Consider the following 13,671-nt stretch of genomic DNA (forward strand, 5'->3'; position numbering starts at 1 on the left):
CCTCCAGGGGGGCGACACGATTCAAATGAGACCACCCACGTTCAAAATGGTACATCAATTACAGAGTTACCATTTGGGGGTCCCTGGGGGTCCCCAGGGGTCCCCGAACCTTAAGACCCCCAAAGATACCTCCAGGGGGGCGACACGATTCAAATGAGACCACCCCCGTCCAAAACGGTAGAGAAATGACAGAGTTACAATTTGGGGGTCCCCAGGGGTCCCCGAACCTTGAGACCCCCAAAGAAACCTCCAGGGGGGCGACACGATTCAAATGAGACCACCCCCGTCCAAAACGGTAGAGAAATGACAGAGTTACAATTTGGGGGTCCCCAGGGGTCCCCAGGGGTCCCCGAACCTTGAGACCCCCAAAGAAACCTCCAGGGGGGCGACACGATTCAAATGAGACCACCCACGTTCAAAATGGTACATCAATTACAGAGTTACCATTTGGGGGTCCCTGGGGGTCCCCGAACCTTAAGACCCCCAAAGATACCTCCAGGGGGGCGACACGATTCAAATGAGACCACCCCCGTCCAAAACGGTAGAGAAATGACAGAGTTACAATTTGGGGGTCCCCAGGGGTCCCCAGGGGTCCCCGAACCTTGAGACCCCCAAAGAAACCTCCAGGGGGGGCGACACGATTCAAATGAGACCACCCCCGTCCAAAACGCTAGAGAAATGACAGAGTTACCATTTGGGGGTCCCTGGGGGTCCCCAGGGGTCCCCGAACCTTGAGACCCCCAAAGAAACCTCCAGGGGGGCGACACGATTCAAATGAGACCACCCCCGTCCAAAACGGTAGAGAAATGACAGAGTTACAATTTGGGGGTCCCCAGGGGTCCCCAGGGGTCCCCGAACCTTGAGACCCCCAAAGAAACCTCCAGGGGGGCGACACGATTCAAATGAGACCACCCACGTTCAAAATGGTACATCAATTACAGAGTTACCATTTGGGGGTCCCTGGGGGTCCCCAGGGGTCCCCGAACCTTAAGACCCCCAAAGATACCTCCAGGGGGGCGACACGATTCAAATGAGACCACCCCCGTCCAAAACGGTAGAGAAATGACAGAGTTACAATGTGGGGGTCCCTGGGGGCCCCCAGGGGTCCCCGAACCTCGAGACCCCCATAGACGCCCCCGGGGGGGCCACACGATTCAAATGAGACCACCCCCGTCCAAAACGGTAGAGGAATGACAGAGTTACCATTTGGGGGTCACTGGGGGTCAAGTAGCCATGTGCTTCTGTTGACATGTAGCCATGTGCTTCTGTTTACTTCAAAGTCGTGCGCACGAGTTCAAAGTCGTGCGCACGACTTTGAAAAAGAGGTGTTTTTTTTTAGGAGATGAAAATGTTTTTTTTTTTTCAAAGTTTTTTTTTTTTTCAAAGTTTTTTTTTTTTTCAAAGTTTGAAAAGAAAACTTGGGAGTAAAAAAAAAAAAAAACTTTAACAAAAAAAAAAATGTCATCCCCTCCAAAAAATATATATTTCCCCTTTAAAAACATTTTCATCTCCTAAAAAAAATTTGTCATCCCCTCAAAAAAATATATCTTTCCCCTTTAAAAACATTTTCATCTCCTAAAAAAAAATTGTCATCCCCTCCAAAAAAAATATCTTTCCACTTTAAAAACATTTTCATCTCCTAAAAAAAAAAGTCACAGCCTTGATTTATTTTTGTCACCCCCTCGAAAATTGTCATCCCCTCCAAAAAAAATATCTTTCCCCTTTCAAAACATTTCCATCTCCTAAAAGAAAAATGTTATAGCCTTGTTTTTTTTCTGCCAACATCTAAAATGTTTTTCCATACCAGAAAACATAAACCACCATCTCTTAAATAATCTACCTATGTACGTCCCCTTAGGGGCTCCGTAGGAACCCCTTTTGGTGAATTAAGCATTATGTTATTCTTTTATTCTTTGAAAAATAGCAGATCTACAAGCTCATAGCACGGCACCGAGTGCCGCACTACAAGCTTGTAGATCTGCTATTTTCTTTTAATCGTGAAAATGTGGCGCAAATCTTTGAATATATATATTCTTTCAGAATGAACGTTTTTTTTTAACTCAAATCTTTGCTTCTGGGGGGAGGGGGGGGGGGTCCCTGGAACAACATATTTTCAGATGGGGGTCAGCGGCCAGTTACATATATTTTTGGGCGTCCTTGACATGAAAATGTTTGAGAACGACTGAAAGAAAAATGTCAGGATTTAGAAGGCATTTGTAGAATCGTCCTCAGGTCTAAATGCGTTAAGCATTATGTTATTATTTAGCTGTTGAAAAATAGCAGATCTACAAGCTCGCTGAATATATTCTTTCAGAGCCAATGTTCTTTAACTCAAATCTTTGCTTTCGCTGGAACAACATATTTTCAGATGGGTGTCTGCTCCGCAGCCAAATACAGATAATTCTGGGGGTCCTTGACATGAAAAAGATTGCACCACTGACATAGAAAAACTTTTCAGAAAACTGTCATGATTTAGAAGATATTTTGACGAATCGAGCTCAGGTCTAAATGGGTTAAAATGGCCAGGGTCCACTTACTGAAATAAATTAATAGTTACCGTCCGTATGCAATAAAGAGGTTTTCTTCTAAACCAGTGTTTCCCAAACCTTTTTAGCCTGTGACCCAAAAATAAAAATATGATGCCTCCCCTCCCCGACACCCAAACTATAGCCTAGTTAAAATAGCCGATCTACAAGCTCACAACATGTGGCTTCGCGCCGCATTGTGAGCTTGTAGATTGGCTATTTTCACTACTACCTAAACACTAAATTTATGGAATTTTTTGATTTTCTTTCTTTGATTTATTCATGACATTACTTTAAAAAAAATAATAATAATTCATGAAACTTTTTGCTTTTTTGAGATTTTCTTTCTTTTTAATGCCCTAAAAAAGTAAGTAAGTAAGTCAAAAGTAGGTCAACTTCATTACGCTTGCATAATGCATGGCTGCCAAATGAACTACTTTTCTCCAGTGCATTTGGTGCAACAGATAAACCACAACTAGACCCAAGCAGAATGTATTAGTAGAGACGATCCATGTTCTCTGTTACAGTGGAACTCATTTATTCTGATATTTGTCTCCTCAGCTCTCCAGACTGAATCACACAACACAACAGGTAAACAAAGAACACATTATTACTTGCGCAAGCAGAGGTTGGTTGGTTGGTTGGTTAGATGTTCATAAAACTTTCACTTATATATGTTTATTTTGATTTATTTTTAAATAGCTAAAATAGCCGATCTACATGCGATGCGATGTTGCGATGCGTTACAGAGACCAAAACTTACAAGCCCTAATAGATAGGAAAATAGTAGATCCACAAGCTCACGTTGTGGGCTTGTAGATCTGCTATTTTCACTGTCTTACTTTATTGCGTTGTGTGCTTGTAGATCGGATATATAGGAACAAGCAGGGAAAAAAGTTGAAATATGGAAATAAGAGGTTAACGATATATCCCAGGTGTGGTATTGACAATAATAAACACAGACATTCATAAATGAACTTCACGCATAACTGTCGATAGAACTGTCGCTTTTTCCTCTTATTGTGTAATGATATCCCAACAACTACTTCCTGTGCCTCAGTGTTCAACAGCGCGTGTGACAGCGAAGAGTTCCTGTGTCAAAACAAAATATGTGTCCCCAAGAGCTTTGTGTGCGACCATGACGACGACTGTGGTGACGGCTCAGATGAGCCCAAGGAGTGTGGTGAGTGGACGCTTCTCATACTGAATGAATATGGATGTGAATTAATTTGGTCTCAGACGGATAGGAAAACATGTTGTGCCTAATGCGAGATCCTGTTAAAACGTTTCAAACATATTCACAATGTCAAGCTCTACTTCCTGTTCCTTCCAGAGTATCCACCATGTGACTCCAACCAGTTCCGCTGTGCCAACGGCCGCTGTCTCATCCAGAGAGCGTGGGAGTGTGACGGAGAGCTCGACTGTCACGACCACTCAGATGAAGCTCCAAAGAATACTCGCTGTAAAGACCCAAGTAAGAAACGCACACGCACGCTCTCTTTGCTGCTCAGTGTAGTGGAATAGATGGCTGTCAAACTCCTGTCTCTTACAGTATATACTGTACCTATATATACTGTACCTGTGCAGTCAGAACTTTGTGTCTTAAAGAAATACCCACGTCTCATGTGAGGTGGGGTCATTCCCCATACATATTATACGTTGTGGAGAGATACATCAATATTGATTGATTGATTGATTGATTGATTGATTGATTGATTGATTGATTGATTGATTGAATGAATATAATATTAGACAGAAATGCAAACAGCACGAGTACAGTCAAACACAAAAAGTGATGTGGACTGGATGGATTGTTTCCATCCACGTCTTATGCAAACAATAGAGAATACACTATTCTATATTACAAGGTAGGATATTGAAGATATCAGTCACACATTAATTTAATAAACAGATACATTAATAAGAGAACGTCAAACATCATCCATAGACATAACTATAGAACTGGCTTTTTGCTCTTATTCTATGATAATGGATTGACCTAAACAACTACTTCCTGTGTCTCAGCAAACCTGTGTGACAGCGACCAGTTCATGTGTCAAAATAAACAATGCATCCCCAAGAGTTATGAGTGTGACGGAGACAATGACTGTCACGACAACTCAGATGAGGCTCACTGTAATAACCCAGGTAAGACGCACGCACGCACACGCACACGCACACACGCACACACACACACACAGACACGCACACACACACGCACACGCACACACACGCACACAGCTATGAGAGCACCTCTAACACCTCAAAAATACTTTCCATGAATACTTTTACCTTTACTTTTACACGATCAGAATCACATTCATCTAAACCTCCTCTGCTTCCATTGCTCTTCCCTTTCTCCTCCTTTCTCTAAGTTTCCACTCCAACAGAGATGAAATGCTATGTCTGTCACAACGGGAACTGTGTCCAGGAGACATTGCTGTGTGACGGCAAGGACGACTGTGGCGACGGCTCTGATGAGCTCAGCAGCTGCTCTGTTAACGAGTGTCTGAACAGCGAGCTGAGTGGCTGCTCCTCCCAGCTCAGCTGTAAAGACCTCAAGATAGGCTTCAAGGTATGGAATCAACAGCGCCATTTGACACAGATTCCACCAAGACACTGATGAAACACCTGGTCAGCATCACGCTCTGTTCCTGTCTCCTTACAGTGCACATGTCCCAGCGGCTTCCATCTGAAGGACGATGGGAAGACGTGTGTGGACGTAGACGAGTGTAGCAGCTATCCCTGCACCCAGCACTGCAACAACACACAGGGCAGCTTCCACTGTCTCTGTGTGGAGGGTTACCAGCTCAGCCCTGAAGACCCCACCATCTGCAGGTCCACATCTGGTAGGAAACAGTGGGAGCTCAAAGCACTGAAAGCACATTGGTTGTCTATTCCAAGAATAGCAGATATACGTACATTATACAAGCTCATAGCGCGGCACTATGTGCCGAGCTATGAGATCGTATAGCCAGAGGTGGACTTACCGTCGGGCTAGGGTGGGTTGCAGCCCGGGGCCCCCGACTAATATTTTAAATATTAAAAAGAATATATATATATATGTCAATCGATTAAAATATTTAATCTGATTAATCGCATGATTGTCCATAGTTAACTGTGATTAATCGCAAATTAATCTCATATTTTTTATCCGTTCTAAATATACCTTAAATCAGTGGTTTTCAAGATTTTTCATATCAAGGCCCATTATTTATTCTGCATTTGAGCCACGGACCACCATTTGATGACATTTAGCCTTCCAGACCCAAACTAAAGAACTGTATTGATGTTGGCCAATGGTACCATTACTAGAGATAACAGGCCATGTTGATCAAAATAACATGTTTTATAGGTTTTCTAATTGTGTAGACTTAAATTAACTTAAGTAATTCAGCTGTTTAACAATTATTCAACTCTTCAGTGTAAAATTGCCATGCGTCTCTCAACCATTCTGTCAAACTTCACAGTGCGTTAATCGCGCATCAAAAAAAATAGTGCCGTTAAAAGGATTGTGAGTTAACTAGTTAATAGTGCGTTAACTTTGACAGCCCTAATTATTATATATTATTATTTTGTTTTTATTATAAAATTGTCTCTTTTTAGAGACAAAACTAAATAGCACAAATTATTTCCGCGGGTCGCGGGGCTGCGTCGCGCGCCCCAAGGGGGGCCCTCAAATTAGCTCCAGCCCGGGTGCCCTCTGCAAGGTAAATCCGGCTCGTATAGCTCTGCTATGTTTGAAAAAAAATATGACAAATCTTTGAATATATATATCTTTTTTTAAAGCGAACATTTTTAACTCAAATCTGTGCTTCTGGGGGTCCCTGTAACAAAATACTTTGAGATGGGGGCCAGTTACAGATAATTTTGGGGGTCCTTGACATGAATACTTTTGAGAACCACCGACATTTTTCAGAAAACTGTTTGGGTTTAGAAGACATTTGTAGAATCGGCCTCAGGTCTTCATGGGTTTAACTGCGTGTCTGTCTGTCAGAGAGAGAGAGAGAGAGAAATAGAGAGAGAGAGAGAGAGGCTGCACCACGCCGAGCGGCCAACACTGTGAAATAGTTTACTGTCTGTCTGTCTGTCTGTCTGTCTGTCTGTCTGTCTGTCTGTCTGTCTGTCTGTCGAGCACAACAGCTGCTGTCACTGTGTGATGAAACTTTTAAATGAAACAAACATGTTTAGCTCAGCATCATCTAACTTGAATTAACTTGGCATATGATTAACATGTTTATAAGATGATTGGATCATCCGTGATAGTACTTTGTATAAGCATTGGTTTCATGTTGCGCTGCTGTCTCTGTCAGATCAATAACCTGTCGACATCAGTATCAGTGGGTAACACCCTTCGCTACGAAGGGTAGCGTCCCAGATCGTCCCAGATCCCTCTTACAAACTGCTGCGTACGACAGTAGACCTAGTACTGAAGCTAAGAAGGCTTTCAGGAAATTGTTTTGCTTCTAAGTTCATTCATCCAGGAGGTGTTTTCCCGAAGCCAGATAAGAAGACTCGTAATGCTGTGCTCTTGAGAACCAACTTAAGTAGTGCTTCCTGAAAGCAGTTAGGTAGCAGCACGTAATGCTGTGCACTTGAGAACCAGCTGCTATACTACTGAAGATACTGCATGAACTCGAAACCTTTTGGGGAAACGGGTTTTCTGCTATACGCAGTACCTTATAGGAGGCCTGAGTCTGACGTCTCTCTGAGTTGGTTATTTTAATTAATTTATGAATCTTTTTGTTGTCTCTTTTCGTCAATCTCTTTGTAACTGTTATTTTTGTCTATTTGAACTCATTCAGGACGAGAACCCCTTTTGGTGTTTTAAGCATAATTTTTTACTTCTATTGAAAAATAGCAGATCTATAAGCTCATAGCGTGGCACCGAGTGCCGCGCTAAGACATTGTAGATCTGCTATTTTTGAAAAATCATGAAAATCTGGCGCACATCTTTGAATATATATTATTTGAGAGCGAACATTTTGAAGTCATATCTTTGCTTCTGGGGGGGGGGGGGTGTCCCTGGAACAACATATTTTCAGATGCGGTTCGGCGGCCAATAACATATAATTGTTGGGGTCCTTGACATGAAGTAATTTGAAAACCACTGAAAACTGTCATGATTTTAAAGAATCTGGTCTCAGTCCTAAATGGGTTAACATACATAGATACAGAGTTTAGTTTTATTTGCATTTTCTATTGTTGTATTGGCCTATTGTTTGTTTGTCTGATGTCACATGGCAGGAACAGGTATCTGTTTCTTTCTGTACTAATATTGTGTGTTATTGGTCTAATACAATCTACGGTTGTGAATTATCATTCTTGGTAACTAACTCTAATATTTACATTGCTTTCTCATCTCTACTGTATGTAGTTTTATAAATGATGCATGAATGTTCATGAATATGTTCTGTCTCTCCCAAACAAACAAATTAAGCATTGCATTTTACGCTAAATAAATGTGATTTTCTCTAGATGTGGAGCCCTTCCTCATCTTCATCACCTCCAACGAACTGAATAAGATGAACTTGAACGGCTCCAACAACACTGTGCTCAAACAGGTGAAAACCATTGAACATACTGTAACAACACATCCTATACACGCTTATACATCCACCAACAATAACACATTTGAGCCCCTAATGAACTGCATATACGATATTAAAACCTGGATGGATGAAAACCTCTTATATCTCAATGACTAAAATGACAATGAATAAAAGGGAAATCATCATCTTTGGACAACGCTCCAGTGGCTCCACCCCTCCTGTCAACAACCTCGGCCCCCTCACTTCCAATATCAACACAGGCGCAAAATAATCTTGCTGTTATTTTCGATAATATTTTTAAATTTGACAAGCAGCTCTGTTGTCTGAATAAGCTTTTATCACCTACGCCTCCTCGCCAAGGTTAAACCCTGCCTCCCCCTCAAACAATTTGAAACGGTCATTCACTCCTTCATCTCCTCAAGGCTGGACTATTGTACTAATACTATGGCATCAACCAATCCTCACTCTGAAGACTCCAATTAGTCCAAAATGCTGCTGTCCGCCTTCTCACCGGACCTAAAAAGTTTGACCACATGACACCAGTCCTGATATCACGCCATTGGCTCCCGATAAAACAAATAATTGATTTTAAGATCCTACTTTTTTACTTTTAACCCATTCAGGACAGGAACCCCTTTTGGTGTTTCTAAGGATTATGTTATACTTTAGCTATTGAATAGCAGATCTACAAGCTTGTAGCGCGGCACTCAGTGCCGCGCTATGAGCTTGTAGATCTGCTATTTCTGCTTTTTCTTTAATCGTGAAAATGTGGCACAAATCTTGAATATATTGTGGGCGCCACTGAACAACGATAGGCAGGAGACACAGCAAGGTTTGCCTACTCGGGCATTTATTGAGAGGATTATGTTAAAGTTCAAATCAGATCCAGCACACACACTTGGTTAACTTATAGGTTCTTCCTATTTCCAGGGCAAAACAGTCTATAATTCCTCTCACTCCTATTCCTTCAGGAGTGTTATTTCCATCTGGGTTCCTCTTCAGGATTCCTCCATCCCGGGGGTTGCCTGTGTAATGAGAAACACTATTAGCACAGAGTCTGAACAAGTGGCAACAGTGAGGGGATGTGTGTTTGTGGAGACCTACCGCCAGATTGCCACGTCGGTGCTCTCTCCGTGAGTCAGTGGAGAATGAGGCGGAGCGTTCCTCTGTTTACCTACCTTTCGAACATTACGCGCGCAGTGCGGCTGTTGCGTAATTGCTCTGATTGAGGAGGAAGACGGGTAGATACGTGTGGTCAATCACGTGACCCAGGGCGTGTCGCTGTCTTCTGAGCTGGGCTCCGCCTCTGACGCTCCACTGACTCTCGTTGGGGTGGCGCTCTGACGGCCCGCTGTCATGTGACATCCCACAATATATTCTTTCGCAGTGAATGTTTTGAACTCATACCTTTGCTTCTGGGAGGACCCTGGAACTACATATTTTCAGATGGGGGTCCTTGCCATGAAAAAGGTTGAGCACCACTGAGAGACACTGAGAGGTCTATAAGGTCTAAATGGGTTAAATCTCTTGCCCTTTATGGCTGAACGTATACAGCGCTACAACCCTCCCAGAGCTCTGAGGTCTGCTGACCAATCACTGCTGACCGTGCCAACCACCTGAACCCTCAGAACAAGAGGTGACCGCGCTTTAGCGGTGGCGGCCCCAGAGCTGTGGAACAACCTCCCCCCCTTTATTAGAGCCGCCCAATCCATCGAGATTATTAAATCCTTACTTAAAACGTACTTTAATGTAATCTGATTTTAATGTGCTCATATATTCCTATATTGTCCATGTATCATGTTTGCCTCATTTGCCATGTATCTGGTTCTACTTGATGTAAATTGCTTTAAATGTTATTTGCTCTAAATGTTTTTTCTTTCCTGTGAAGCACTTTGGTCAATTTCGGTTGTGTTAAATGTGCTATAAATAAAGGATGATTTGATTTGATACAATTCACACACTGCTTTTGACATGTCGGAATGTATTCGACCTGTCAGAGACTAACTGCTAACTAACTAACTAACTGCTGTGCTGTGACAGGACTTGAATGGAGTGATGGCTCTGGACTTGGACTACGAGCAGCAGATGGTCTATTGGACAGAAGGGTTCTCATCAGGTCTCCCCACCAAGACGATCAGTCGTATGCACATCGATGGCAGTGACGTCCAGGTCAGTGTGACAAATACACAGATGGGAAGTGAAATAATGTCAGAAAATGGTTATACTTGTATTCAAAATGCTTTGTAATTATCACTGTTGTTAGACAGTGTGGTGGTACTATGTATTTTTACTCAAGTACTGTACATATTAAACACTGTAAGGTACGTGTCATTTCCCAAGTATTTATATTTCCTAATACATACATACTGGCCTGGTACTCCAAAGACGTAATATTGTACTTTTGACTCCGCTACATTTCTAGGAAGGTTTACATTCTGAAGTAACGATCTATAAGCTCACACCGCGTCGCATCAGGACACGTTGTGATGCTTGTAGATCAGCTATTTTCACTACCATTGATATTGTTTTGAAGGTGGTGGTGGATTGGGCCGGATGGGGGGGGGGGTCTAAATACAGCAATGCATTGATACAAATTATTTATGTACACATTATACAGTATATACAAGTACGCCAGTACTTTAGCTCAAGTACACCTTTATAGAGAAATGTATACTTGCTATACGTATACTCAACTACGTATCGACAGTATACGTAGTTGAGTATCTATACTTTGACTCAAGTATACTGGGCTTGAGTACCACTGGTTACTAGTTACTTTGTAGATTTAGATTGTTATGATGTTATAAATAATAACATTCATTATTGAAAATATTCAACATAGTTAGAAAATAGCAGATCTACAAGCTCACAACGCATCATGTCACAATGCATTGTGAGCTTTATAGCATGTATAGACCTGCTATTTTCAAAAAGCCAAATTATGAAATAAGGCTTAAGAGCTGAGACTTGTGCAAACAAGCAGAAAGCTCTTTTTACAATATCCTGTGATATTAATATGTTGAACAAATGACTTACAAATAGAACAATAAAACGTGGTGAGCACTGCATGAAAAGAGGAGTTAACAGGCAATTACGGGAACTGTATTTTGCCCGTAAACCTCAAGTTTAGCGGGCATATACATGTAATATATACGGTAATATACAGGTGTGATGGTACAATACGGTTTATGGGAGTTTCCTGTAATATACACATCCGTATTCCAAGCTTTTTGCACAGTGGAGGATATCCAGAGTGAATGTATGTCTCATTGACAGGTCCTCCACACGTCACTCAGTGCACCATGGGCTCTGGCTGTTGATTGGGTGGGAGGAAACCTCTACTGGAGTGACTATGAGCAGCACACCATAGAGGTGTCCAAACTAAACGGGGCGTACCGAACAGTCCTGGTCAACACCGGCCTGGAGGAGCCAGTCTCCATGGCTGTGGATGTACGCTACGGGTAAGTGTACTGTGGTGTGGTGATCATGAACCTTACACTGACTTTATCAACCGTCCTGTGAAACACCACAGATACAAGAAGACTGAATTTACATCTAAAAGCTAAACGGATGACATTGCATCATATTTATTTGTTGTACCTCTTGCAGCACTGTTAATTTTGACAGCAAATTCAGATTTAGTCTTAGTCTTTTGAATAACACCATTTAGTTTTAGTCCTATTTTAGTCTGAAATTGTTTAGTCTTAGTCGACTAAATATCAAAATATTGTGGTATTAGACTAAGTCTTAGTCTTAATGCAGTATAATTTTTTTAAGATTTAGTCTTAGTCTTTTGAACAACACAGCATTTAGTTTTAGTCCTATTTTAGTCATCTGAGTCCTATTTTAGTTTACTACGCAACATAATTAACAGTTGCAGATCTAGTTAAATAAAAGTCACATTAGTTATTTTTTTCGTATAAGACTAGGATGTATCACATGAGTATGAGTATATATATCCGATCTACAAGCTCACACAACGCGTCTCACAGAGACATGTTGTGTGAGCTTGTAGATCAGCTATTTTTGGTGTATGTTCCCCCCAGAATAGGGATGCTGAAGTTCAAGTGTTTAAAGTAAACGTCAAGTATGAAGTTATTTGCATGGTTTATGTACCGTAAAATGACATAAAGTTCTATAAAGTAACAATGCAATTCAGGGGTGCGGTTGACGGAAACGTTATTTTGCCGATCGAGGTGCACTGAGACAAAAATGTTTGAGAACCACTGCTGTACAGACAGTACTGTATGTGTGATTTGTTGTGAATAGTGACCTGACACAGTGTCTCCTCTGACAGCTACTTGTACTGGGCAGACTGGGGCGACAACAACCCCCACATAGGGAGGATAGGGATGGACGGCACCAACAGGAGCGTCATAATGAAGGATGAGATCACCAGGCCCGAGGGCCTGACGTTAGACTACATCAATGATCACATATACTGGAGCACGCGGAGCACCACGGGGGGGAGCATTGAGTTTGCCAACCTGGATGGAACCAACAGACACACAGGTTACACGCATGCACGCACGCACGCACGCACGCATGCACGCGCACACACACACACACACACACACACACACACACACACACACACACACACACATTTTCACTTAGTAAGAGACCACACCTTCGCTCAAGTTCAACCATTTATTGGTAAATTGAATGATGAAATGGGGGGAGGAGGGGAACCCGGGATGGGTGAGACTCAGGATGGGGGTGTGGTCTCGGGAGAGGACGCCGTGTATGTATGCTCGCTCGGAGGGCGGGCGTCTCTGCTCCGGAACTGCCCCAAAAAGAGCTGGCTGGGAGACGAGTGCGGGACTGGAGGAAGGGACGCGAGTGAGGATCCTCGAGAATGGGGAGAGGGTTTATAGGCGGCCTAGGTGGAGATGGGCGTTTTGGACGTCTGAGATGTTGGTCCTGATGTAGGACTGGTAGGCTTGGGAGGACCAGCGGCCGAGGATTCGGATGAGGTGGTCCGAGAGGCCTCGCCTAGACGCGGTGGTGGCTGTGCCGATGCGGAACGAGTGGCCGGAGTAGAGCTGGGAGGGAAGGCCGGACAGAGCGAGGATTCGACGGAGGTGCTTGTGGAACCAGGAGCGGGTGGCGATGGAACCCGTCTCTGTGGTGAACAGAGGTGTGGTGAGGCGTTGAGGGAGCGTCTCGTGGAGACGTAGCGGAGAATGGGTTCGTAGGGGCTGAGAGGGGGATCTGTATGGAAGAGGTGGATTGCTGAGGAACGCCCGAGCTGGTCTGTCTTGCTGTGTTTGAGGGTGAAAGTGAGGGAGTCGGAGGAGTGGAAGGTGATGTCGGAGAGGCTAGGATGACGGGAAGGGTCGTAACGGGCGGAGGAGGATGTGAACTCTGCGCAGCGCAGGAACCCCAAGAAGGCGAGGAGGAACATGCATTCTAGGGTTAGGTCCATTGACGCACGTGCCAGCGTGCTTGTGGGGGGGGGGGGGGGGGAGGAGAGAGGGAGGAGGGGGAGGAGGGGGAGGAAGGGGGGTTTGTAGCAGGCGATGCGTGCGCCGGCCGGCATGTGTGTGAGGGAGGGGGGAGGGGGAAGTGGGCCGGGCACGTGCCTGTTGTTG

The 13,671-nt window shown here is 43.5% G+C and overlaps 1 protein-coding gene across 1 annotated transcript in view; it reads left to right on the forward strand.

Moving 5' to 3' along the window:
* Nucleotides 1–12,923, forward strand: part of LOC310878999 (uncharacterized protein) — a gene marked incomplete at both ends in the record, with an annotated part of 35,374 nt that extends 22,451 nt beyond the window's left edge. Inside the window, 11 exons of the mRNA XM_083793415.1 lie at nt 3,087–3,116; nt 3,586–3,708; nt 3,859–3,999; nt 4,551–4,673; nt 4,901–5,100; nt 5,194–5,374; nt 8,004–8,089; nt 10,118–10,246; nt 11,354–11,538; nt 12,375–12,589; nt 12,877–12,923. Of these exons, the coding sequence (XP_083649541.1) occupies nt 3,087–3,116; nt 3,586–3,708; nt 3,859–3,999; nt 4,551–4,673; nt 4,901–5,100; nt 5,194–5,374; nt 8,004–8,089; nt 10,118–10,246; nt 11,354–11,538; nt 12,375–12,589; nt 12,877–12,923 (1,460 nt within the window). The remainder of the gene's footprint in view (nt 1–3,086; nt 3,117–3,585; nt 3,709–3,858; nt 4,000–4,550; nt 4,674–4,900; nt 5,101–5,193; nt 5,375–8,003; nt 8,090–10,117; nt 10,247–11,353; nt 11,539–12,374; nt 12,590–12,876) is intronic.
* Between the last annotated feature and the right edge of the window lie 748 nt (nt 12,924–13,671).

This window comes from Protomyctophum parallelum, assembly GCF_964188405.1.
Source record: "Protomyctophum parallelum genome assembly, chromosome: 21".
In the NCBI taxonomy this organism is placed as follows: Eukaryota; Metazoa; Chordata; class Actinopteri; order Myctophiformes; family Myctophidae; genus Protomyctophum; species Protomyctophum parallelum.